At 41.1% G+C, this 24,680-nt stretch overlaps 1 protein-coding gene and 25 non-coding genes across 26 annotated transcripts in view; all 26 read left to right on the top strand.

Moving 5' to 3' along the window:
- The window catches only part of pnpla7b (patatin-like phospholipase domain containing 7b), a 53,359-nt gene that overhangs the window by 27,711 nt on the left and 968 nt on the right, over positions 1 to 24,680 (top strand). The window contains 5 exon segments of the mRNA XM_069524349.1: positions 21,267 to 21,415; positions 21,912 to 22,064; positions 22,158 to 22,274; positions 24,069 to 24,153; positions 24,541 to 24,671. Coding sequence (XP_069380450.1) covers positions 21,267 to 21,415; positions 21,912 to 22,064; positions 22,158 to 22,274; positions 24,069 to 24,153; positions 24,541 to 24,671 — 635 coding nt within the window.
- trnak-uuu (transfer RNA lysine (anticodon UUU)) lies at positions 215 to 287 on the top strand. The gene has a single exon. It is a non-coding gene; the product is annotated as a tRNA-Lys (tRNA).
- On the top strand, positions 1,149 to 1,221 carry trnak-uuu (transfer RNA lysine (anticodon UUU)). The gene has a single exon. It is a non-coding gene; the product is annotated as a tRNA-Lys (tRNA).
- trnak-uuu (transfer RNA lysine (anticodon UUU)) lies at positions 2,506 to 2,578 on the top strand. Its single transcript has one exon. It is a non-coding gene; the product is annotated as a tRNA-Lys (tRNA).
- On the top strand, positions 3,072 to 3,144 carry trnak-uuu (transfer RNA lysine (anticodon UUU)). The gene has a single exon. It is a non-coding gene; the product is annotated as a tRNA-Lys (tRNA).
- On the top strand, positions 3,742 to 3,814 carry trnak-uuu (transfer RNA lysine (anticodon UUU)). Its single transcript has one exon. It is a non-coding gene; the product is annotated as a tRNA-Lys (tRNA).
- On the top strand, positions 4,308 to 4,380 carry trnak-uuu (transfer RNA lysine (anticodon UUU)). Its single transcript has one exon. It is a non-coding gene; the product is annotated as a tRNA-Lys (tRNA).
- Positions 5,018 to 5,090, top strand: trnak-uuu (transfer RNA lysine (anticodon UUU)). The gene has a single exon. It is a non-coding gene; the product is annotated as a tRNA-Lys (tRNA).
- trnak-uuu (transfer RNA lysine (anticodon UUU)) lies at positions 5,584 to 5,656 on the top strand. Its single transcript has one exon. It is a non-coding gene; the product is annotated as a tRNA-Lys (tRNA).
- trnak-uuu (transfer RNA lysine (anticodon UUU)) lies at positions 6,264 to 6,336 on the top strand. Its single transcript has one exon. It is a non-coding gene; the product is annotated as a tRNA-Lys (tRNA).
- trnak-uuu (transfer RNA lysine (anticodon UUU)) lies at positions 7,483 to 7,555 on the top strand. Its single transcript has one exon. It is a non-coding gene; the product is annotated as a tRNA-Lys (tRNA).
- trnak-uuu (transfer RNA lysine (anticodon UUU)) lies at positions 8,671 to 8,743 on the top strand. The gene has a single exon. It is a non-coding gene; the product is annotated as a tRNA-Lys (tRNA).
- On the top strand, positions 9,997 to 10,069 carry trnak-uuu (transfer RNA lysine (anticodon UUU)). Its single transcript has one exon. It is a non-coding gene; the product is annotated as a tRNA-Lys (tRNA).
- Positions 11,077 to 11,149, top strand: trnak-uuu (transfer RNA lysine (anticodon UUU)). The gene has a single exon. It is a non-coding gene; the product is annotated as a tRNA-Lys (tRNA).
- Positions 11,963 to 12,035, top strand: trnak-uuu (transfer RNA lysine (anticodon UUU)). The gene has a single exon. It is a non-coding gene; the product is annotated as a tRNA-Lys (tRNA).
- On the top strand, positions 12,529 to 12,601 carry trnak-uuu (transfer RNA lysine (anticodon UUU)). The gene has a single exon. It is a non-coding gene; the product is annotated as a tRNA-Lys (tRNA).
- trnak-uuu (transfer RNA lysine (anticodon UUU)) lies at positions 13,209 to 13,281 on the top strand. Its single transcript has one exon. It is a non-coding gene; the product is annotated as a tRNA-Lys (tRNA).
- On the top strand, positions 13,706 to 13,778 carry trnak-uuu (transfer RNA lysine (anticodon UUU)). The gene has a single exon. It is a non-coding gene; the product is annotated as a tRNA-Lys (tRNA).
- Positions 14,386 to 14,458, top strand: trnak-uuu (transfer RNA lysine (anticodon UUU)). The gene has a single exon. It is a non-coding gene; the product is annotated as a tRNA-Lys (tRNA).
- Positions 15,888 to 15,960, top strand: trnak-uuu (transfer RNA lysine (anticodon UUU)). Its single transcript has one exon. It is a non-coding gene; the product is annotated as a tRNA-Lys (tRNA).
- trnak-uuu (transfer RNA lysine (anticodon UUU)) lies at positions 16,774 to 16,846 on the top strand. The gene has a single exon. It is a non-coding gene; the product is annotated as a tRNA-Lys (tRNA).
- On the top strand, positions 17,340 to 17,412 carry trnak-uuu (transfer RNA lysine (anticodon UUU)). The gene has a single exon. It is a non-coding gene; the product is annotated as a tRNA-Lys (tRNA).
- Positions 18,020 to 18,092, top strand: trnak-uuu (transfer RNA lysine (anticodon UUU)). The gene has a single exon. It is a non-coding gene; the product is annotated as a tRNA-Lys (tRNA).
- On the top strand, positions 18,517 to 18,589 carry trnak-uuu (transfer RNA lysine (anticodon UUU)). Its single transcript has one exon. It is a non-coding gene; the product is annotated as a tRNA-Lys (tRNA).
- Positions 19,197 to 19,269, top strand: trnak-uuu (transfer RNA lysine (anticodon UUU)). Its single transcript has one exon. It is a non-coding gene; the product is annotated as a tRNA-Lys (tRNA).
- Positions 20,031 to 20,103, top strand: trnak-uuu (transfer RNA lysine (anticodon UUU)). Its single transcript has one exon. It is a non-coding gene; the product is annotated as a tRNA-Lys (tRNA).

Below are 24,680 nucleotides of genomic sequence, written 5' to 3' on the forward strand. Positions count from 1 at the left end.
CAAGTAAAGAGTTTTCCTGACATTTGGACTCAACTTCTGCCATGGTCCTGTTCCACCACAAGGACTCAAAAGTATTCATCTTTCCTTGTTGCAGATGCCCTTCAACTGCTCTACCGTATGAAGTGGTACATTGTCGTTGGTAGTAATGGATGTGTGTATAAATGTCAATTTACACTACGCGCGAATCTTTGACCCTAAAGATGCACCTTTTGAAGCCTGGATAGCTCAGCCGGTAGAGCATCAGACTTTTAATCTGAGGGTCCAGGGTTCAAGTCCCTGTTCAGGCGCTGTACACCTTTAAAGGGAGTTACATTGAAATTCCTATTAGGTAGCATTATAAAAAAACAACACCGCTTTCACTATCATGTCTTCCAACACTGACATACTCTCACACTTATCAAAGATGGAAATTAACAAGTGTGTCATGGCTGCTTTCATGCTGGATCTGTGTCTTCTGATGGGTGTATGCAATCACAGGCATCCTTGAATCAAGTTTGCAAGTACAGAGTTTTCCTGACATTTAGAATCAACTTCTGCCATGGTCCTGTTCCACCACAAGTACTCAGAAGTATTCATCCTTCCTTGCTGATGATTTAACCAGTGTGTCATTGTCCTGTTCCACCACAAGTACTCAGAAGTATTCATCTTTCCTTGCTGATGATTTAACCAGTGTTTCATGGTCCACCACAAATACTCAGAAGTATTCATCTTTCCTTGCCGTAGATTTAACCAGTGTGTCCTGTTCCACAACAAGTACTCAGAAGTATTCACCTTACTTGCCGTAGATTTAACCAGTGTGTCATGGTCCACAACAAGTACTCAGAAGTATTCACCTTACTTGCCGTAGATTTAACCAGTGTGCCATGGCTGCTTTCATGCTGGATCTGTGTCTTCTGATGGGTGTATGCAATCACAGGCATCCTTGAATCAAGTTTGCAATTATAGAGTTTTCCTGACATTTGGACTCAACTTCTGCCATGGTCCTGTTCCACCACAAGTACTCAGAAGTATTCATCTTTCCTTGTTGCAGATGCCCTTCAACTGCTCTACCGTATGAAGTGGTACATTGTCGTTGGTAGTAATGTGTGTGTATAAATGTCAATTTACACTACGCGCAAATCTTTGACCCTAAAAATGCACCTTTTGAAGCCTGGATAGCTCAGCCGGTAGAGCATCAGACTTTTAATCTGAGGGTCCAGGGTTCAATTCCCTGTTCAGGCGCTGTACTCCTTTAAAGGGAGTTACATTGAAATTCCTATTAGGTAGCATTATAAAAAAACAACACCGCTTTCACTATCATGTCTTCCAACACTGACATACTCTCACACTTATCAAAGATGGAAATTAACAAGTGTGTCATGGCTGCTTTCATGCTGGATCTGTGTCTTCTGATGGGTGTATGCAATCACAGGCATCCTTGAATCAAGTTTGCAAGTACAGAGTTTTCCTGACATTTAGAATCAACTTCTGCCATGGTCCTGTTCCACCACAAGTACTCAGAAGTATTCATCCTTCCTTGCTGATGATTTAACCAGTGTGTCATTGTCCTGTTCCACCACAAGTACTCAGAAGTATTCATCTTTCCTTGCTGATGATTTAACCAGTGTGTCATGGTCCTGTTCCACCACAAGTACTCAGAAGTATTCATCCTTCCTTGCTGATGATTTAACCAGTGTGTCATTGTCCTGTTCCACCACAAGTACTCAGAAGTATTCATCCTTCCTTGCTGATGATTTAACCAGTGTGTCATTGTCCTGTTCCACCACAAGTACTCAGAAGTATTCATCCTTCCTTGCTGATGATTTAACCAGTGTGTCATTGTCCTGTTCCACCACAAGTACTCAGAAGTATTCATCTTTCCTTGCTGATGATTTAACCAGTGTGTCATGGTCCTGTTCCACCACAAGTACTCAGAAGTATTCATCTTTTCTTGCTGATGATTTAACCAGTGTTTCATGGTCCACCACAAATACTCAGAAGTATTCATCTTTCCTTGCCGTAGATTTAACCAGTGTGTCATGGTCCACAACAAGTACTCAGAAGTATTCACCTTACTTGCCGTAGATTTAACCAGTGTGTCATGGTCCTGTTCCACCACAAATACTAAGAAGTATTCATCTTTTCTTGCTGATGATTTAACCAGTGTGTCATGGTCCTATTCCACCACAAATACTCAAAAGTATTCATCTTTCCTTGCTGTTGATTTAACAAGTGTGCCATGGCTGCTTTCATGCTGGATCTGTGTCTTCTGATGGGTGTATGCCATCACAGGTATCCTTCAATCAAGTTTGCAAGTAAAGAGTTTTCCTGACATTTGGACTCAACTTCTGCCATGGTCCTGTTCCACCACAAGGACTCAAAAGTATTCATCTTTCCTTGTTGCAGATGCCCTTCAACTGCTCTACCGTATGAAGTGGTACATTGTCGTTGGTAGTAATGGATGTGTGTATAAATGTCAATTTACACTACGCGCAAATCTTTGACCCTAAAGATGCACCTTTTGAAGCCTGGATAGCTCAGCCGGTAGAGCATCAGACTTTTAATCTGAGGGTCCAGGGTTCAAGTCCCTGTTCAGGCGCTGTACACCTTTAAAGGGAGTTACATTGAAATTACTATTAGGTAGCATTATAAAAAAACAACACCGCTTTCACTATCATGTCTTCCAACACTGACATACTCTCACACTTATCAAAGATGGAAATTAACAAGTGTGTCATGGCTGCTTTCATGCTGGATCTGTGTCTTATGAAGGATCTATGCCAACATAGGCATCCTTGAATCAAGTTTGCAAGTATAAAGTTTTCCTGACATTTGGACTCAACTTCTGCCATGGTCCTGTTCCACCACAAGTACTCAGAAGTATTCATCTTTCCTTGCCGCAGATTTAACCAGTGTGTCATGGTCCTGTTCCACCACAAATACTAAGAAGTATTCATCTTTCCTTGTTGTAGATGCCCTTCGACTGCTCTACCGTATGAAGTGGTACATTGTCTTTGGTAGTAATGTATGCGTATATAAACATCAATTTACACTACGCGGAAATCTTTGACCCTAAAGATGCACCTTTTGAAGCCTAGATAGCTCAGCCGGTAGAGCATCAGACTTTTAATCTGAGGGTCCAGGGTTCAAGTCCCTGTTCAGGCGCTGTACTCCTTTACATTGAAATTCCTATTAGGTAGCATTATAAAAAAACAACACCCCTTTCACTATCATGTCTTCCAACACTGACATACTCTCACACTTATCAAAGATGGAAATTAACAAGTGTGTCATGGCTGCTTTCATGCTGGATCTGTGTCTTCTGATGGGTGTATGCAATCACAGGCATCCTTGAATTAAGTTTGCAATTATAGAGTTTTCCTGACATTTGGACTCAACTTCTGCCATGGTCCTGTTCCACCACAAATACTCAGAAGTATTCATCTTTCCTTGCTGTTGATTTAACAAGTGTGCCATGGCTGCTTTCATGCTGGATCTGTGTCTTCTGATGGGTGTATGCCATCACAGGTATCCTTCAATCAAGTTTGCAAGTAAAGAGTTTTCCTGACATTTGGACTCAACTTCTGCCATGGTCCTGTTCCACCACAAGGACTCAAAAGTATTCATCTTTCCTTGTTGCAGATGCCCTTCAACTGCTCTACCGTATGAAGTGGTACATTGTCGTTGGTAGTAATGTATGTGTGTATAAATGTCAATTTACACTACGCGCAAATCTTTGACCCTAAAGATGCACCTTTTGAAGCCTGGATAGCTCAGCCGGTAGAGCATCAGACTTTTAATCTGAGGGTCCAGGGTTCAAGTCCCTGTTCAGGCGCTGTACACCTTTAAAGGGAGTTACATTGAAATTACTATTAGGTAGCATTATAAAAAAACAACACCGCTTTCACTATCATGTCTTCCAACACTGACATACTCTCACACTTATCAAAGATGGAAATTAACAAGTGTGTCATGGCTGCTTTCATGCTGGATCTGTGTCTTATGAAGGATCTATGCCAACATAGGCATCCTTGAATCAAGTTTGCAAGTATAAAGTTTTCCTGACATTTGGACTCAACTTCTGCCATGGTCCTGTTCCACCACAAGTACTCAGAAGTATTCATCTTTCCTTGCCGTAGATTTAACCAGTGTGTCATGGTCCTGTTCCACCACAAATACTAAGAAGTATTCATCTTTCCTTGTTGTAGATTCCCTTCGACTGCTCTACCGTATGAAGTGGTACATTGTCGTTGGTAGTAATGTATGCGTATATAAACGTCAATTTACACTACGCGCAAATCTTTGACCCTAAAGATGCACCTTTTGAAGCCTGGATAGCTCAGCCGGTAGAGCATCAGACTTTTAATCTGAGGGTCCAGGGTTCAAGTCCCTGTTCAGGTGCTGTACACCTTTAAAAGGAGTTACATTGAAATTACTATTAGGTAGCATTATAAAAAAACAACAATGCTTTCACTATCATGTCTTCCAACACTGACATACTCTCACACTTATCAAAGATGGAAATTCAGAAGTATTCATCTTTCCTTGCTGTTGATTTAACAAGTGTGCCATGGCTGCTTTCATGCTGGATCTGTGTCTTCTGATGGGTGTATGCCATCACAGGCATCCTTGAATTAAGTTTGCAATTATAGAGTTTTCCTGACATTTGGACTCAACTTCTGCCATGGTCCTGTTCCACCACAAATACTCAGAAGTATTCATCTTTCCTTGCTGTTGATTTAACAAGTGTGCCATGGCTGCTTTCATGCTGGATCTGTGTCTTCTGATGGGTGTATGCAATCACAGGCATCCTTGAATCAAGTTTGCAATTATAGAGTTTTCCTGACATTTGGACTCAACTTCTGCCATGGTCCTGTTCCACCACAAGTACTCAGAAGTATTCATCTTTCCTTGTTGCAGATGCCCTTCAACTGCTCTACCGTATGAAGTGGTACATTGTCGTTGGTAGTAATGTGTGTGTATAAATGTCAATTTACACTACGCGCAAATCTTTGACCCTAAAAATGCACCTTTTGAAGCCTGGATAGCTCAGCCGGTAGAGCATCAGACTTTTAATCTGAGGGTCCAGGGTTCAAGTCCCTGTTCAGGCGCTGTACACCTTTAAAGGGAGTTACATTGAAATTACTATTAGGTAGCATTATAAAAAAACAACACTGCTTTCACTATCATGTCTTCCAACACTGACATACTCTCACACTTATCAAAGATGGAAATTAACAAGTGTGTCATGGCTGCTTTCATGCTGGATCTGTGTCTTATGAAGGATCTATGCCAACACAGGCATCCTTGAATCAAGTTTGCAAGTATAAAGTTTTCCTGACATTTGGACTCAACTTCTGCCATGGTCCTGTTCCACCACAAGTACTCAGAAGTATTCATCTTTCCTTGCCGTAGATTTAACCAGTGTGTCATGGTCCTGTTCCACCACAAATACTAAGAAGTATTCATCTTTCCTTGTTGTAGATGCCCTTCGACTGCTCTACCGTATGAAGTGGTACATTGTCTTTGGTAGTAATGTATGCGTATATAAACGTCAATTTACACTACGCGCAAATCTTTGACCCTAAAGTTGCACCTTTTGAAGCCTGGATAGCTCAGCCGGTAGAGCATCAGACTTTTAATCTGAGGGTCCAGGGTTCAAGTCCCTGTTCAGGCGCTGTACTCCTTTAAAGGGAGTTGCATTGAAATTACTATTAGGTAGCATTATAAAAAAACAACACCCCTTTCACTATCATGTCTTCCAACACTGACATACTCTCACACTTATCCAAGATGGAAATTAACAAGTGTGTCATGGCTGCTTTCATGCTGGATCTGTGTCTTCTGATGGGTGTATGCAATCACAGGCATCCTTGAATTAAGTTTGCAATTATAGAGTTTTCCTGACATTTGGACTCAACTTCTGCCATGGTCCTGTTCCACCACAAATACTCAGAAGTATTCATCTTTCCTTGCTGTTGATTTAACAAGTGTGCCATGGCTGCTTTCATGCTGGATCTGTGTCTTCTGATGGGTGTATGCCATCACAGGTATCCTTCAATCAAGTTTGCAAGTAAAGAGTTTTCCTGACATTTGGACTCAACTTCTGTCATGGTCCTGTTCCACCACAAGGACTCAAAAGTATTCATCTTTCCTTGTTGCAGATGCCCTTCAACTGCTCTACCGTATGAAGTGGTACATTGTCGTTGGTAGTAATGGATGTGTTTATAAATGTCAATTTACACTACGCACAATTCTTTGACCCTAAAGATGCACCTTTTGAAGCCTGGGTAGCTCAGCCGGTAGAGCATCAGACTTTTAATCTGAGGGTCCAGGGTTCAATTCCCTGTTCAGGCGCTGTACTCCTTTAAAGGGAGTTACATTGAAATTCCTATTAGGTAGCATTATAAAAAAACAACACCGCTTTCACTATCATGTCTTCCAACACTGACATACTCTCACACTTATCAAAGATGGAAATTAACAAGTGTGTCATGGCTGCTTTCATGCTGGATCTGTGTCTTCTGATGGGTGTATGCAATCACAGGCATCCTTGAATCAAGTTTGCAAGTACAGAGTTTTCCTGACATTTAGAATCAACTTCTGCCATGGTCCTGTTCCACCACAAGTACTCAGAAGTATTCATCCTTCCTTGCTGATGATTTAACCAGTGTGTCATTGTCCTGTTCCACCACAAGTACTCAGAAGTATTCATCTTTCCTTGCTGATGATTTAACCAGTGTGTCATGGTCCTGTTCCACCACAAGTACTCAGAAGTATTCATCCTTCCTTGCTGATGATTTAACCAGTGTGTCATTGTCCTGTTCCACCACAAGTACTCAGAAGTATTCATCCTTCCTTGCTGATGATTTAACCAGTGTGTCATTGTCCTGTTCCACCACAAGTACTCAGAAGTATTCATCCTTCCTTGCTGATGATTTAACCAGTGTTTCATGGTCCACCACAAATACTCAGAAGTATTCATCTTTCCTTGCCGTAGATTTAACCAGTGTGTCATGGTCCACAACAAGTACTCAGAAGTATTCACCTTACTTGCCGTAGATTTAACCAGTGTGTCATGGTCCTGTTCCACCACAAATACTAAGAAGTATTCATCTTTTCTTGCTGATGATTTAACCAGTGTGTCATGGTCCTATTCCACCACAAATACTCAAAAGTATTCATCTTTCCTTGCTGTTGATTTAACAAGTGTGCCATGGCTGCTTTCATGCTGGATCTGTGTCTTCTGATGGGTGTATGCCATCACAGGTATCCTTCAATCAAGTTTGCAAGTAAAGAGTTTTCCTGACATTTGGACTCAACTTCTGCCATGGTCCTGTTCCACCACAAGGACTCAAAAGTATTCATCTTTCCTTGTTGCAGATGCCCTTCAACTGCTCTACCGTATGAAGTGGTACATTGTCGTTGGTAGTAATGGATGTGTGTATAAATGTCAATTTACACTACGCGCGAATCTTTGACCCTAAAGATGCACCTTTTGAAGCCTGGATAGCTCAGCCGGTAGAGCATCAGACTTTTAATCTGAGGGTCCAGGGTTCAAGTCCCTGTTCAGGCGCTGTACACCTTTAAAGGGAGTTACATTGAAATTCCTATTAGGTAGCATTATAAAAAAACAACACCGCTTTCACTATCATGTCTTCCAACACTGACATACTCTCACACTTATCAAAGATGGAAATTAACAAGTGTGTCATGGCTGCTTTCATGCTGGATCTGTGTCTTCTGATGGGTGTATGCAATCACAGGCATCCTTGAATCAAGTTTGCAAGTACAGAGTTTTCCTGACATTTAGAATCAACTTCTGCCATGGTCCTGTTCCACCACAAGTACTCAGAAGTATTCATCCTTCCTTGCTGATGATTTAACCAGTGTGTCATTGTCCTGTTCCACCACAAGTACTCAGAAGTATTCATCTTTCCTTGCTGATGATTTAACCAGTGTTTCATGGTCCACCACAAATACTCAGAAGTATTCATCTTTCCTTGCCGTAGATTTAACCAGTGTGTCCTGTTCCACAACAAGTACTCAGAAGTATTCACCTTACTTGCCGTAGATTTAACCAGTGTGTCATGGTCCACAACAAGTACTCAGAAGTATTCACCTTACTTGCCGTAGATTTAACCAGTGTGTCATGGTCCTGTTCCACCACAAATACTAAGAAGTATTCATCTTTTCTTGCTGATGATTTAACCAGTGTGTCATGGCTGCTTTCATGCTGGATCTGTGTCTTCTGATGGGTGTATGCCATCACAGGTATCCTTCAATCAAGTTTGCAAGTAAAGAGTTTTCCTGACATTTGGACTCAACTTCTGCCATGGTCCTATTCCACCACAAATACTCAAAAGTATTCATCTTTCCTTGCTGTTGATTTAACAAGTGTGCCATGGCTGCTTTCATGCTGGATCTGTGTCTTCTGATGGGTGTATGCCATCACAGGTATCCTTCAATCAAGTTTGCAAGTAAAGAGTTTTCCTGACATTTGGACTCAACTTCTGCCATGGTCCTGTTCCACCACAAGGACTCAAAAGTATTCATCTTTCCTTGTTGCAGATGCCCTTCAACTGCTCTACCGTATGAAGTGGTACATTGTCGTTGGTAGTAATGGATGTGTGTATAAATGTCAATTTACACTACGCGCAGATCTTTGACCCTAAAGATGCACCTTTTGAAGCCTGGATAGCTCAGCCGGTAGAGCATCAGACTTTTAATCTGAGGGTCCAGGGTTCAAGTCCCTGTTCAGGCGCTGTACTCCTTTAAAGGGAGTTACATTGAAATTACTATTAGGTAGCATTATAAAAAAACAACACCCCTTTCACTATCATGTCTTCCAACACTGACATACTCTCACACTTATCAAAGATGGAAATTAACAAGTGTGTCATGGCTGCTTTCATGCTGGATCTGTGTCTTCTGATGGGTGTATGCAATCACAGGCATCCTTGAATTAAGTTTGCAATTATAGAGTTTTCCTGACATTTGGACTCAACTTCTGCCATGGTCCTGTTCCACCACAAATACTCAGAAGTATTCATCTTTCCTTGCTGTTGATTTAACAAGTGTGCCATGGCTGCTTTCATGCTGGATCTGTGTCTTCTGATGGGTGTATGCAATCACAGGCATCCTTGAATCAAGTTTGCAAGTACAGAGTTTTCCTGACATTTAGAATCAACTTCTGCCATGGTCCTGTTCCACCACAAGTACTCAGAAGTATTCATCCTTCCTTGCTGATGATTTAACCAGTGTGTCATTGTCCTGTTCCACCACAAGTACTCAGAAGTATTCATCTTTCCTTGCTGATGATTTAACCAGTGTGTCATGGTCCTGTTCCACCACAAGTACTCAGAAGTATTCATCTTTTCTTGCTGATGATTTAACCAGTGTTTCATGGTCCACCACAAATACTCAGAAGTATTCATCTTTCCTTGCCGTAGATTTAACCAGTGTGTCATGGTCCACAACAAGTACTCAGAAGTATTCACCTTACTTGCCGTAGATTTAACCAGTGTGTCATGGTCCACAACAAGTACTCAGAAGTATTCACCTTACTTGCCGTAGATTTAACCAGTGTGTCATGGTCCTGTTCCACCACAAATACTAAGAAGTATTCATCTTTTCTTGCTGATGATTTAACCAGTGTGTCATGGTCCTATTCCACCACAAATACTCAAAAGTATTCATCTTTCCTTGCTGTTGATTTAACAAGTGTGCCATGGCTGCTTTCATGCTGGATCTGTGTCTTCTGATGGGTGTATGCCATCACAGGTATCCTTCAATCAAGTTTGCAAGTAAAGAGTTTTCCTGACATTTGGACTCAACTTCTGCCATGGTCCTGTTCCACCACAAGGACTCAAAAGTATTCATCTTTCCTTGTTGCAGATGCCCTTCAACTGCTCTACCGTATGAAGTGGTACATTGTCGTTGGTAGTAATGGATGTGTGTATAAATGTCAATTTACACTACGCGCAAATCTTTGACCCTAAAGATGCACCTTTTGAAGCCTGGATAGCTCAGCCGGTAGAGCATCAGACTTTTAATCTGAGGGTCCAGGGTTCAAGTCCCTGTTCAGGCGCTGTACTCCTTTAAAGGGAGTTACATTGAAATTCCTATTAGGTAGCATTATAAAAAAACAACACCGCTTTCACTATCATGTCTTCCAACACTGACATACTCTCACACTTATCAAAGATGGAAATTAACAAGTGTGTCATGGCTGCTTTCATGCTGGATCTGTGTCTTCTGATGGGTGTATGCAATCACAGGCATCCTTGAATCAAGTTTGCAAGTACAGAGTTTTCCTGACATTTAGAATCAACTTCTGCCATGGTCCTGTTCCACCACAAGTACTCAGAAGTATTCATCCTTCCTTGCTGATGATTTAACCAGTGTGTCATTGTCCTGTTCCACCACAAGTACTCAGAAGTATTCATCTTTCCTTGCTGATGATTTAACCAGTGTGTCATGGTCCTGTTCCACCACAAGTACTCAGAAGTATTCATCTTTTCTTGCTGATGATTTAACCAGTGTGTCATGGTCCACAACAAGTACTCAGAAGTATTCACCTTACTTGCCGTAGATTTAACCAGTGTGTCATGGTCCACAACAAGTACTCAGAAGTATTCACCTTACTTGCCGTAGATTTAACCAGTGTGTCATGGTCCTGTTCCACCACAAATACTAAGAAGTATTCATCTTTTCTTGCTGATGATTTAACCAGTGTGTCATGGTCCTATTCCACCACAAATACTCAAAAGTATTCATCTTTCCTTGCTGTTGATTTAACAAGTGTGCCATGGCTGCTTTCATGCTGGATCTGTGTCTTCTGATGGGTGTATGCCATCACAGGTATCCTTCAATCAAGTTTGCAAGTAAAGAGTTTTCCTGACATTTGGACTCAACTTCTGCCATGGTCCTGTTCCACCACAAGGACTCAAAAGTATTCATCTTTCCTTGTTGCAGATGCCCTTCAACTGCTCTACCGTATGAAGTGGTACATTGTCGTTGGTAGTAATGTATGTGTATATAAACGTCAATTTACACTACACGCAAATCTTTGACCCTAAAGATGCACCTTTTGAAGCCTGGATAGCTCAGCTGGTAGAGCATCAGACTTTTAATCTGAGGGTCCAGGGTTCAAGTCCCTGTTCAGGCGCTGTACTCCTTTAAAGGGAGTTACATTGAAATTCCTATTAGGTAGGATTATAAAAAAACAACACAGCTTTCACTATCCTGTCTTCCAACACTGACATACTCTCACACTTATCAAAGATGGAAATTAACAAGTGTGTCATGGCTGCTTTCATGCTGGATCTGTGTCTTCTGATGGGTGTATGCAATCACAGGCATCCTTGAATCAAGTTTGCAAGTACAGAGTTTTCCTGACATTTAGAATCAACTTCTGCCATGGTCCTGTTCCACCACAAGTACTCAGAAGTATTCATCCTTCCTTGCTGATGATTTAACCAGTGTGTCATTGTCCTGTTCCACCACAAGTACTCAGAAGTATTCACCTTACTTGCCGTAGATTTAACCAGTGTGTCATGGTCCTGTTCCACCACAAATACTCAGAAGTATTCATCTTTTCTTGCTGATGATTTAACCAGTGTGTCATGGTCCTATTCCACCACAAATACTCAAAAGTATTCATCTCTCCTTGCTGTTGATTTAACAAGTGTGCCATGGCTGCTTTCATGCTGGATCTGTGTCTTCTGATGGGTGTATGCCATCACAGGTATCCTTCAATCAAGTTTGCAAGTAAAGAGTTTTCCTGACATTTGGACTCAACTTCTGCCATGGTCCTGTTCCACCACAAGGACTCAAAAGTATTCATCTTTCCTTGTTGCAGATGCCCTTCAACTGCTCTACCGTATGAAGTGGTACATTGTCGTTGGTAGTAATGGATGTGTGTATAAATGTCAATTTACACTACGCGCAAATCTTTGACCCTAAAGATGCACCTTTTGAAGCCTGGATAGCTCAGCCGGTAGAGCATCAGACTTTTAATCTGAGGGTCCAGGGTTCAAGTCCCTGTTCAGGCGCTGTACACCTTTAAAGGGAGTTACATTGAAATTACTATTAGGTAGCATTATAAAAAAACAACACCGCTTTCACTATCATGTCTTCCAACACTGACATACTCTCACACTTATCAAAGATGGAAATTAACAAGTGTGTCATGGCTGCTTTCATGCTGGATTTGTGTCTTACGAAGGATCTATGCCAACATAGGCATCCTTCAATCAAGTTTGCAAGTATAAAGTTTTCCTGACATTTGGACTCAACTTCTGCCATGGTCCTGTTCCACCACAAATACTCAGAAGTATTCATCTTTCCTTGCTGTTGATTTAACAAGTGTGTCATGGTCCTGTTCCACCACAAATACTAAGAAGTATTCATCTTTCCTTGTTGCAGATGCCCTTCGACTGCTCTACCGTATGAAGTGGTACATTGTCTTTGGTAGTAATGTATGTGTATATAAACGTCAATTTACACTACACGCAAATCTTTGACCCTAAAGATGCACCTTTTGAAGCCTGGATAGCTCAGCCGGTAGAGCATCAGACTTTTAATCTGAGGGTCCAGGGTTCAAGTCCCTGTTCAGGTGCTGTACTCCTTTAAAGGGAGTTACATTGAAATTACTATTAGGTAGCATTATAAAAAAACAACACCCCTTTCACTATCATGTCTTCCAACACTGACATACTCTCACACTTATCAAAGATGGAAATTAACAAGTGTGTCATGGCTGCTTTCATGCTGGATCTGTGTCTTCTGATGGGTGTATGCAATCACAGGCATCCTTGAATTAAGTTTGCAATTATAGAGTTTTCCTGACATTTGGACTCAACTTCTGCCATGGTCCTGTTCCACCACAAATACTCAGAAGTATTCATCTTTCCTTGCTGTTGATTTAACAAGTGTGCCATGGCTGCTTTCATGCTGGATCTGTGTCTTCTGATGGGTGTATGCCATCACAGGTATCCTTCAATCAAGTTTGCAAGTAAAGAGTTTTCCTGACATTTGGACTCAACTTCTGTCATGGTCCTGTTCCACCACAAGGACTCAAAAGTATTCATCTTTCCTTGTTGCAGATGCCCTTCAACTGCTCTACCGTATGAAGTGGTACATTGTCGTTGGTAGTAATGGATGTGTTTATAAATGTCAATTTACACTACGCACAATTCTTTGACCCTAAAGATGCACCTTTTGAAGCCTGGATAGCTCAGCCGGTAGAGCATCAGACTTTTAATCTGAGGGTCCAGGGTTCAAGTCCCTGTTCAGGCGCTGTACTCCTTTAAAGGGAGTTACATTGAAATTCCTATTAGGTAGCATTATAAAAAAACAACACCGCTTTCACTATCATGTCTTCCAACACTGACATACTCTCACACTTATCAAAGATGGAAATTAACAAGTGTGTCATGGCTGCTTTCATGCTGGATCTGTGTCTTCTGATGGGTGTATGCCATCACAGGTATCCTTCAATCAAGTTTGCAAGTAAAGCGTTTTCCTGACATTTGGACTCAACTTCTGTCATGGTCCTGTTCCACCACAAGGACTCAAAAGTATTCATCTTTCCTTGTTGCAGATGCCCTTCGACTGCTCTACTGTATGAAGTGGTACATTGTCTTTGGTAGTAATGTATGCGTATATAAACGTCAATTTACACTACACGCAAATCTTTGACCCTAAAGATGCACCTTTTGAAGCCTGGATAGCTCAGCCGGTAGAGCATCAGACTTTTAATCTGAGGGTCCAGGGTTCAAGTCCCTGTTCAGGCGCTGTACTCCTATAAAGAGAGTTACATTGAAATTACTATTAGGTAGCATTATAAAAAAACAACACCCCTTTCACTATCATGTCTTCCAACACTGACATACTCTCACACTTATCAAAGATGGAAATTAACAAGTGTGTCATGGCTGCTTTCATGCTGGATCTGTGTCTTCTGATGGGTGTATGCAATCACAGGCATCCTTGAATTAAGTTTGCAATTATAGAGTTTTCCTGACATTTGGACTCAACTTCTGTCATGGTCCTGTTCCACCACAAATACTCAGAAGTATTCATCTTTCCTTGCTGTTGATTTAACAAGTGTACCATGGCTGCTTTCATGCTGGATCTGTGTCTTCTGATGGGTGTATGCCATCACAGGTATCCTTCAATCAAGTTTGCAAGTAAAGAGTTTTCCTGACATTTGGACTCAACTTCTGTCATGGTCCTGTTCCACCACAAGGACTCAAAAGTATTCATCTTTCCTTGTTGCAGATGCCCTTCAACTGCTCTACCGTATGAAGTGGTACATTGTCGTTGGTAGTAATGGATGTGTTTATAAATGTCAATTTACACTACGCACAATTCTTTGACCCTAAAGATGCACCTTTTGAAGCCTGGATAGCTCAGCCGGTAGAGCATCAGACTTTTAATCTGAGGGTCCAGGGTTCAAGTCCCTGTTCAGGCGCTGTACTCCTTTAAAGGGAGTTACATTGAAATTCCTATTAGGTAGCATTATAAAAAAACAACACCGCTTTCACTATCATGTCTTCCAACACTGACATACTCTCACACTTATCAAAGATGGAAATTAACAAGTGTGTCATGGCTGCTTTCATGCTGGATCTGTGTCTTCTGATGGGTGTATGCAATCACAGGCATCCTTGAATCAAGTTTTCATGGTCCACCACAAATACTCAGAAGTATTCATCTTTCCTTGCCGTAGATTTAACCAGTGTGTCATGGTCCACAACAAGTACTCAGAAGTATTCACCTTACTTGCCGTAGATTTAACCAGTGTGTCATGGTCCTGTTCCACCACAAATACTAAGAAGTATTCATCTTTTCTTGCTGATGATTTAACCAGTGTGTCATGGTCCTATTCCACCACAAATACTCAAAAGTATTCATCTTTCCTTGCTGTTGATTTAACAAGTGTGCCATGGCTGCTTTCATGCTGGATCTGTGTCTTCTGATGGGTGTATGCCATCACAGGTATCCTTCAATCAAGTTTTCATGGTCCACCACAAATACTCAGAAGTATTCATCTTTCCTTGCCGTAGATTTAACCAGTGTGTCATGGTCCACAACAAGTACTCAGAAGTATTCACCTTACTTGCCGTAGATTTAACCAGTGTGTCATGGTCCTGTTCCACCACAAGTACTCAGAAGTATTCATCCTTCCTTGCTGATGATTTAACCAGTGTGTCATTGTCCTGTTCCACCACAAGTACTCAGAAGTATTCATCTTTCCTTGCTGATGATTTAACCAGTGTGTCATGGTCCTGTTCCACCACAAGTACTCAGAAGTATTCATCTTTTCTTGCTGATGATTTAACCAGTGTGTCATGGTCCACAACAAGTACTCAGAAGTATTCACCTTACTTGCCGTAGATTTAACCAGTGTGTCATGGTCCACAACAAGTACTCAGAAGTATTCACCTTACTTGCCGTAGATTTAACCAGTGTGTCATGGTCCTGTTCCACCACAAATACTAAGAAGTATTCATCTTTTCTTGCTGATGATTTAACCAGTGTGTCATGGTCCTATTCCACCACAAATACTCAAAAGTATTCATCTTTCCTTGCTGTTGATTTAACAAGTGTGCCATGGCTGCTTTCATGCTGGATCTGTGTCTTCTGATGGGTGTATGCCATCACAGGTATCCTTCAATCAAGTTTGCAAGTAAAGAGTTTTCCTGACATTTGGACTCAACTTCTGCCATGGTCCTGTTCCACCACAAGGACTCAAAAGTATTCATCTTTCCTTGTTGCAGATGCCCTTCAACTGCTCTACCGTATGAAGTGGTACATTGTCGTTGGTAGTAATGTATGTGTATATAAACGTCAATTTACACTACACGCAAATCTTTGACCCTAAAGATGCACCTTTTGAAGCCTGGATAGCTCAGCTGGTAGAGCATCAGACTTTTAATCTGAGGGTCCAGGGTTCAAGTCCCTGTTCAGGCGCTGTACTCCTTTAAAGGGAGTTACATTGAAATTCCTATTAGGTAGGATTATAAAAAAACAACACAGCTTTCACTATCCTGTCTTCCAACACTGACATACTCTCACACTTATCAAAGATGGAAATTAACAAGTGTGTCATGGCTGCTTTCATGCTGGATCTGTGTCTTCTGATGGGTGTATGCAATCACAGGCATCCTTGAATCAAGTTTGCAAGTACAGAGTTTTCCTGACATTTAGAATCAACTTCTGCCATGGTCCTGTTCCACCACAAGTACTCAGAAGTATTCATCCTTCCTTGCTGATGATTTAACCAGTGTGTCATTGTCCTGTTCCACCACAAGTACTCAGAAGTATTCACCTTACTTGCCGTAGATTTAACCAGTGTGTCATGGTCCTGTTCCACCACAAATACTCAGAAGTATTCATCTTTTCTTGCTGATGATTTAACCAGTGTGTCATGGTCCTATTCCACCACAAATACTCAAAAGTATTCATCTCTCCTTGCTGTTGATTTAACAAGTGTGCCATGGCTGCTTTCATGCTGGATCTGTGTCTTCTGATGGGTGTATGCCATCACAGGTATCCTTCAATCAAGTTTGCAAGTAAAGAGTTTTCCTGACATTTGGACTCAACTTCTGCCATGGTCCTGTTCCACCACAAGGACTCAAAAGTATTCATCTTTCCTTGTTGCAGATGCCCTTCAACTGCTCTACCGTATGAAGTGGTACATTGTCGTTGGTAGTAATGGATGTGTGTATAAATGTCAATTTACACTACGCGCAAATCTTTGACCCTAAAGATGCACCTTTTGAAGCCTGGATAGCTCAGCCGGTAGAGCATCAGACTTTTAATCTGAGGGTCCAGGGTTCAAGTCCCTGTTCAGGCGCTGTACACCTTTAAAGGGAGTTACATTGAAATTACTATTAGGTAGCATTATAAAAAAACAACACCGCTTTCACTATCATGTCTTCCAACACTGACATACTCTCACACTTATCAAAGATGGAAATTAACAAGTGTGTCATGGCTGCTTTCATGCTGGATTTGTGTCTTACGAAGGATCTATGCCAACATAGGCATCCTTCAATCAAGTTTGCAAGTATAAAGTTTTCCTGACATTTGGACTCAACTTCTGCCATGGTCCTGTTCCACCACAAATACTCAGAAGTATTCATCTTTCCTTGCTGTTGATTTAACAAGTGTGTCATGGTCCTGTTCCACCACAAATACTAAGAAGTATTCATCTTTCCTTGTTGCAGATGCCCTTCGACTGCTCTACCGTATGAAGTGGTACATTGTCTTTGGTAGTAATGTATGTGTATATAAACGTCAATTTACACTACACGCAAATCTTTGACCCTAAAGATGCACCTTTTGAAGCCTGGATAGCTCAGCCGGTAGAGCATCAGACTTTTAATCTGAGGGTCCAGGGTTCAAGTCCCTGTTCAGGTGCTGTACTCCTTTAAAGGGAGTTACATTGAAATTACTATTAGGTAGCATTATAAAAAAACAACACCCCTTTCACTATCATGTCTTCCAACACTGACATACTCTCACACTTATCAAAGATGGAAATTAACAAGTGTGTCATGGCTGCTTTCATGCTGGATCTGTGTCTTCTGATGGGTGTATGCAATCACAGGCATCCTTGAATTAAGTTTGCAATTATAGAGTTTTCCTGACATTTGGACTCAACTTCTGCCATGGTCCTGTTCCACCACAAATACTCAGAAGTATTCATCTTTCCTTGCTGTTGATTTAACAAGTGTGCCATGGCTGCTTTCATGCTGGATCTGTGTCTTCTGATGGGTGTATGCCATCACAGGTATCCTTCAATCAAGTTTGCAAGTAAAGAGTTTTCCTGACATTTGGACTCAACTTCTGTCATGGTCCTGTTCCACCACAAGGACTCAAAAGTATTCATCTTTCCTTGTTGCAGATGCCCTTCAACTGCTCTACCGTATGAAGTGGTACATTGTCGTTGGTAGTAATGGATGTGTTTATAAATGTCAATTTACACTACGCACAATTCTTTGACCCTAAAGATGCACCTTTTGAAGCCTGGATAGCTCAGCCGGTAGAGCATCAGACTTTTAATCTGAGGGTCCAGGGTTCAAGTCCCTGTTCAGGCGCTGTACTCCTTTAAAGGGAGTTACATTGAAATTCCTATTAGGTAGCATTATAAAAAAACAACACCGCTTTCACTATCATGTCTTCCAACACTGACATACTCTCACACTTATCAAAGATGGAAATTAACAAGTGTGTCATGGCTGCTTTCATGCTGGATCTGTGTCTTCTGATGGGTGTATGCCATCACAGGTATCCTTCAATCAAGTTTGCAAGTAAAGCGTTTTCCTGACATTTGGACTCAACTTCTGTCATGGTCCTGTTCCACCACAAGGACTCAAAAGTATTCATCTTTCCTTGTTGCAGATGCCCTTCGACTGCTCTACTGTATGAAGTGGTACATTGTCTTTGGTAGTAATGTATGCGTATATAAACGTCAATTTACACTACACGCAAATCTTTGACCCTAAAGATGCACCTTTTGAAGCCTGGATAGCTCAGCCGGTAGAGCATCAGACTTTTAATCTGAGGGTCCAGGGTTCAAGTCCCTGTTCAGGCGCTGTACTCCTATAAAGAGAGTTACATTGAAATTACTATTAGGTAGCATTATAAAAAAACAACACCCCTTTCACTATCATGTCTTCCAACACTGACATACTCTCACACTTATCAAAGATGGAAATTAACAAGTGTGTCATGGCTGCTTTCATGCTGGATCTGTGTCTTCTGATGGGTGTATGCAATCACAGGCATCCTTGAATTAAGTTTGCAATTATAGAGTTTTCCTGACATTTGGACTCAACTTCTGTCATGGTCCTGTTCCACCACAAATACTCAGAAGTATTCATCTTTCCTTGCTGTTGATTTAACAAGTGTACCATGGCTGCTTTCATGCTGGATCTGTGTCTTCTGATGGGTGTATGCCATCACAGGTATCCTTCAATCAAGTTTGCAAGTAAAGAGTTTTCCTGACATTTGGACTCAACTTCTGTCATGGTCCTGTTCCACCACAAGGACTCAAAAGTATTCATCTTTCCTTGTTGCAGATGCCCTTCAACTGCTCTACCGTATGAAGTGGTACATTGTCGTTGGTAGTAATGGATGTGTTTATAAATGTCAATTTACACTACGCACAATTCTTTGACCCTAAAGATGCACCTTTTGAAGCCTGGATAGCTCAGCCGGTAGAGCATCAGACTTTTAATCTGAGGGTCCAGGGTTCAAGTCCCTGTTCAGGCGCTGTACTCCTTTAAAGGGAGTTACATTGAAATTCCTATTAGGTAGCATTATAAAAAAACAACACCGCTTTCACTATCATGTCTTCCAACACTGACATACTCTCACACTTATCAAAGATGGAAATTAACAAGTGTGTCATGGCTGCTTTCATGCTGGATCTGTGTCTTCTGATGGGTGTATGCAATCACAGGCATCCTTGAATCAAGTTTTCATGGTCCACCACAAATACTCAGAAGTATTCATCTTTCCTTGCCGTAGATTTAACCAGTGTGTCATGGTCCACAACAAGTACTCAGAAGTATTCACCTTACTTGCCGTAGATTTAACCAGTGTGTCATGGTCCTGTTCCACCACAAATACTAAGAAGTATTCATCTTTTCTTGCTGATGATTTAACCAGTGTGTCATGGTCCTATTCCACCACAAATACTCAAAAGTATTCATCTTTCCTTGCTGTTGATTTAACAAGTGTGCCATGGCTGCTTTCATGCTGGATCTGTGTCTTCTGATGGGTGTATGCCATCACAGGTATCCTTCAATCAAGTTTGCAAGTAAAGAGTTTTCCTGACATTTGGACTCAACTTCTGCCATGGTCCTGTTCCACCACAAGGACTCAAAAGTATTCATCTTTCCTTGTTGCAGATGCCCTTCAACTGCTCTACCGTATGAAGTGGTACATTGTCGTTGGTAGTAATGGATGTGTGTATAAATGTCAATTTACACTACGCGCAAATCTTTGACCCTAAAGATGCACCTTTTGAAGCCTGGATAGCTCAGCCGGTAGAGCATCAGACTTTTAATCTGAGGGTCCAGGGTTCAAGTCCCTGTTCAGGCGCTGTACACCTTCAAAGGGAGTTACATTGAAATTACTATTAGGTAGCATTATAAAAAAACAACACCGCTTTCACTATCATGTCTTCCAACACTGACATACTCTCACACTTATCAAAGATGGAAATTAACAAGTGTGTCATGGCTGCTTTCATGCTGGATTTGTGTCTTATGAAGGATCTATGCCAACATAGGCATCCTTGAATCAAGTTTGCAAGTATAAAGTTTTCCTGACATTTGGACTCAACTACTGCCATGGTCCTGTTCCACCACAAGTACTCAGAAGTATTCATCCTTCCTTGCTGATGATTTAACCAGTGTGTCATGGTCCTGTTCCACCACAAGTACTCAGAAGTATTCATCTTTTCTTGCTGATGATTTAACCAGTGTGTCATGGTCCTGTTCCACCAAAAGTACTCAGAAGTATTCATCTTTCCTTGCTGATGATTTAACCAGTGTGTCATGGTCCACCACAAATACTCAGAAGTATTCATCTTTCCTTGCCGTAGATTTAACCAGTGTGTCATGGTCCTGTTCCACCACAAATACTCAGAAGTATTCATCTCTCCTTGCTGTTGATTTAACAAGTGTGTCATGGCTGCTTTCATGCTGGATCTGTGTCTTCTGATGGGTGTATGCAATCACAGGCATCCTTGAATCAAGTTTGCAAGTATAGAGCTTTCCTGACATTTGGACTCAACTTGTAGTATATCAAATGTATATCAAAGTCTTTTCAGATTAAAATTTAGCAGGGTATGAACAGGTTAAAGAAACTGGTTAGTTGAATGCAAAGAAAAACCCTTAGTTACTTATTTCTAAAGTATCAAAATAACACAACTCAAACTTATTAAACATCAACTGAATTGAATTTAACAGTCTTTTGCTTAGATAAGTTTTACTTTTCAGCCCAGTTGTGTTACCAGTCCCTGAAAAGGGGGAAGAAGTAAAAAGGGCTCTGGTAAATTTTCTAACTGTGCCAGTTCTGTGCTGATGGTCTGTTAGCTCCCCTTAGATCATGGAAATAATTTAAGCATCACAATAGACAAAAGAAAACCTTTATCTGGTTGTTTGCAGGGAAAACATGCTCGTAGTATACCATATTTAAAGAAGTGCAGTCCTAAAAGATAAAAGTCTGTTAAAGTGCATTTGTCCTATTATGGTATCTAGCTGATGTGGCTCGCTCCATGGGGGCCAAGGTTGTGATTGCAATTGATGTCGGAAGCCAGGATGAAACCAATCTGACCAACTATGGTGACTCACTGAACGGCTGGTGGCTGCTGTGGAAACGATTCAACCCACTGGCTGAGAAAGTCAAGGTACACTGACCTGAAATGTCTGATGTCTGAGAAATTATTAATTAACTTTTTCTTTTTTTTTAAATCAAGCAGTAAGACTTTATGTGCACTCATTATACATTCATTTGTTGCTTATTAGTTTATGTATTAAATACTATATTGGCTCTTTGTTATTAACAGATTTTTATTATTATCATTTATTGCGAATTAGAATTCACTTATTAATGTTGTATCCTTCATCACAGTCCAACTCGGGAGATTTTTTGCAAACCCGCATCCACAAAGCTCTGCACCGCAATAATCTCCCAGACCTATTGACATATGTCACACATGAATAAAAACAAGGTTACATAGACAGTCATTCACATCAACAGGGTCCTTCACCTTGTCTTCCTGTTTTGGTGGTTGAATAGCAAAAGTGTCTCACTGATTCTTGAGAAGTGGGAAAAAACAGAAGTAGAACATGTAGATCTGTTTCCGATCAGTGATTAGAGCATCATTGAATTTCCACTTGCAGGTTCTGAACATGGCAGAGATCCAAACCCGACTTGCTTACGTCTGCTGCGTACGGCAGCTGGAACTGGTCAAAGACAGTGAGTATTGCGAGTACATTCGACCTCCCATCAACCACTACGGCACACTAGAGTTTGGCAAGTTCGACGAGATTGCTGTGAGTTTCCCCTTTGTTTTTCTCAATGCCATTCTCCATATCTCCTCCACCCGTGAATCTCACTCGCCTAACCCTCTGTCACTGTGGCTGTAGGAGGTTGGATACCAGCACGGGAAGACAGTGTTCGATGTGTGGCAGCGCAGCGGGGTGGTGGACAGTATGCTGAAGGACAGACATCAGGAAGACTTCCACAAGACCAAACCTGGCGATGTGAGTAAAATCTAGATTTTAAAACTGTTATCAAGTTGCTTTATTTAATTTTATTTCACTCGGGCTTGGCTATTATCTGTTTGTTTTCATATCATCCTATTATCATTGTCAGACATCGAGATAGACCGTATCTGTATTTTATCTCACAAAGGTGATCTCAGCTACTGTCATCCTATATTTGTTTGTGTGTGTTTCTGAGCTGTGATCAAAAGCACATAAAATATGTGAATGAAAACAAATATACCATGACGTTGGTACTTGCAGTAAGCTGTGTCATTATTGTTGCTGATGAGGGCCACCACTGTTGTGTCAGCAAGCCTCACTGGTCTAAAACACCCAATAACACCCACTTACATATAGTTCTTGTCTGAAATGAGAATGGATACAGTCGATATACACTGCCGGGTCAAATGGCTCCTCAGTAGTTAGCAGTAGTAGTTAATCCTCTCTGATGACGAGGTGAGAGAACGCCGGAGCAAAAAAACAGAAAGGCAAAATCTTCCACACGCAATGGTAAAGAAGTAAATTACCTTTTTCAAGGGTTTACACGTATCTAAAAAATGGGTAAACCTACTTTAATCGTCTAATTTTTGTATCAAAGATGTGTTGATGTGATGCTGTCGGTCAGTTTTTAGAGGAGTTGCCTAAGTACACAGCCCTGTGCTCAGTGTGGTGGTGCTGGAGTTGTAGCTGGGGATCTGAACTGACTGTCTCCTAACAGTGATGAAGTCTGGGTCCCAGTTGCCGAACAAGCGGTTACGCCTTGTTGGCGCTGCATCATTGGGTTGAAGGCTAAACTAAAGCAGATGAAAAGCATCTCGACATAAATATAGTTTCTTTCATTGTGGGACAGGGCTGAGTGAAGGGCAGATCACACAACATCTTCAATGGAGCTCTAGGAGCTGTAAGCAAACTGTAGGCGTTGAGTTTGATGGGCAGGTTGGATTTAATGTGGTGCAGGACCAGCCTGGAGCACTTCATTAGGATGGGCTGAGGATGGGCCTGAGGGCTATGGGATAGTTATCAGCATACAGGAGACTCCTTAGCTGAGGTCAGACCACAAGATATGTATCTATTAAGAAGCAGTGTATATATCGTACTGGCTTTGTTGTGGTCAGAAAAGCCAAAAAACACCAACAACATTAGTCCTCTTAAGTTTGTTTGGGTGACTGCTTGGGCCCGAGAGATGTTGAGGACGTCTGCAAGGACATTTACCAGCCGTCCAGTGCATGGCCTGTGACATAACCTTCTGCTTTGTGAGGCTTTACCCTGGAGAGGGTCTTACACAGTCTGCAGTCACACGATGGTCTTGAGTCCCTACACAATCTTCCACCGGTCAAATTGTGCATAAAAGTTGTTCAGCACATCCGATAGGGAAGCATGACTGTCTCTGAGGGGTTATATAATCTGTGAACCGTCCTCTGCAACTGGGATAAATACATATCATATCGCTTGTGCTATGCAACATATAGACAATACCAGGATTTAAACGTGCACTAAGTTACACAAAATGCTAGTTAATGCATAAAAATCAAGTTTGCATAGATAATACCAATTAAAATAAGTTTTATATAAACATTGGAAAGCTATGGCTTTATCAAATAGGTGAAGATTTTGTCATCACAAGGTCCTTGTGGAGGTTGTTCTACACAGACACAAACATTAATCTGTTTTTATTCAAACTTTTGGTAAGTGTTTTATTGATGCCAGTTAATGTTTTAAATGTATTATCTAATTGTGATGTACTGAAGCTGATTCAAACTCTTCATTGGAATGAGGCAATGTGTCTTTCAGATGGTCACCTGCCCGAACGCCTCTTTCACAGACCTGGCGGAGATTGTGTCAAGAATAGAACCTGTGAAGAATGCCCTAATCAATGGTTAGTTATGGATAACATAATAAACTATCAACTTAAAATGTCATATACATATACATGGAGACATTTACAAAGAATGTAAATGGATGCTTTTGATGCATACAGCTCTGAATTTTATGTATTTTACAAAATCTGTAATACAATTGAAGGAATTACAAAGAAATTATCTGCATTCTCAGCTACATGTCTGATATAATACCCACATAAGACAGTTAACCTTTTGTTCATATCAGAGGTCTGTGGATAAAATCATCTGACAAAGTCCAAATGATCTACTATCTTTGTGAAAAGCTATATAATTAATACATTAAAAGGATTTCAAATTCTTCAAATGTTCATCTAAAATGATACGAATCGGTGGACATCTTGTTTTGTCCTGTCTGCCTTCAGAGGAAATGTCTGATGAATACCAGACAGACTATGATGAGGAGGCGGTGGAAAGTGCTCTGTCTGACTTCGAGGCGTTCACCGCCGGCAGCGAGCAAACAGAGGGAGAGGAGACAGCGGACACGGCTGAAACAGTATGTATA

The sequence above is a fragment of the Paralichthys olivaceus genome, chromosome 4 (genome assembly GCF_024713975.1).
Source record: "Paralichthys olivaceus isolate ysfri-2021 chromosome 4, ASM2471397v2, whole genome shotgun sequence".
Classification (NCBI taxonomy): domain Eukaryota; kingdom Metazoa; phylum Chordata; class Actinopteri; order Pleuronectiformes; family Paralichthyidae; genus Paralichthys; species Paralichthys olivaceus.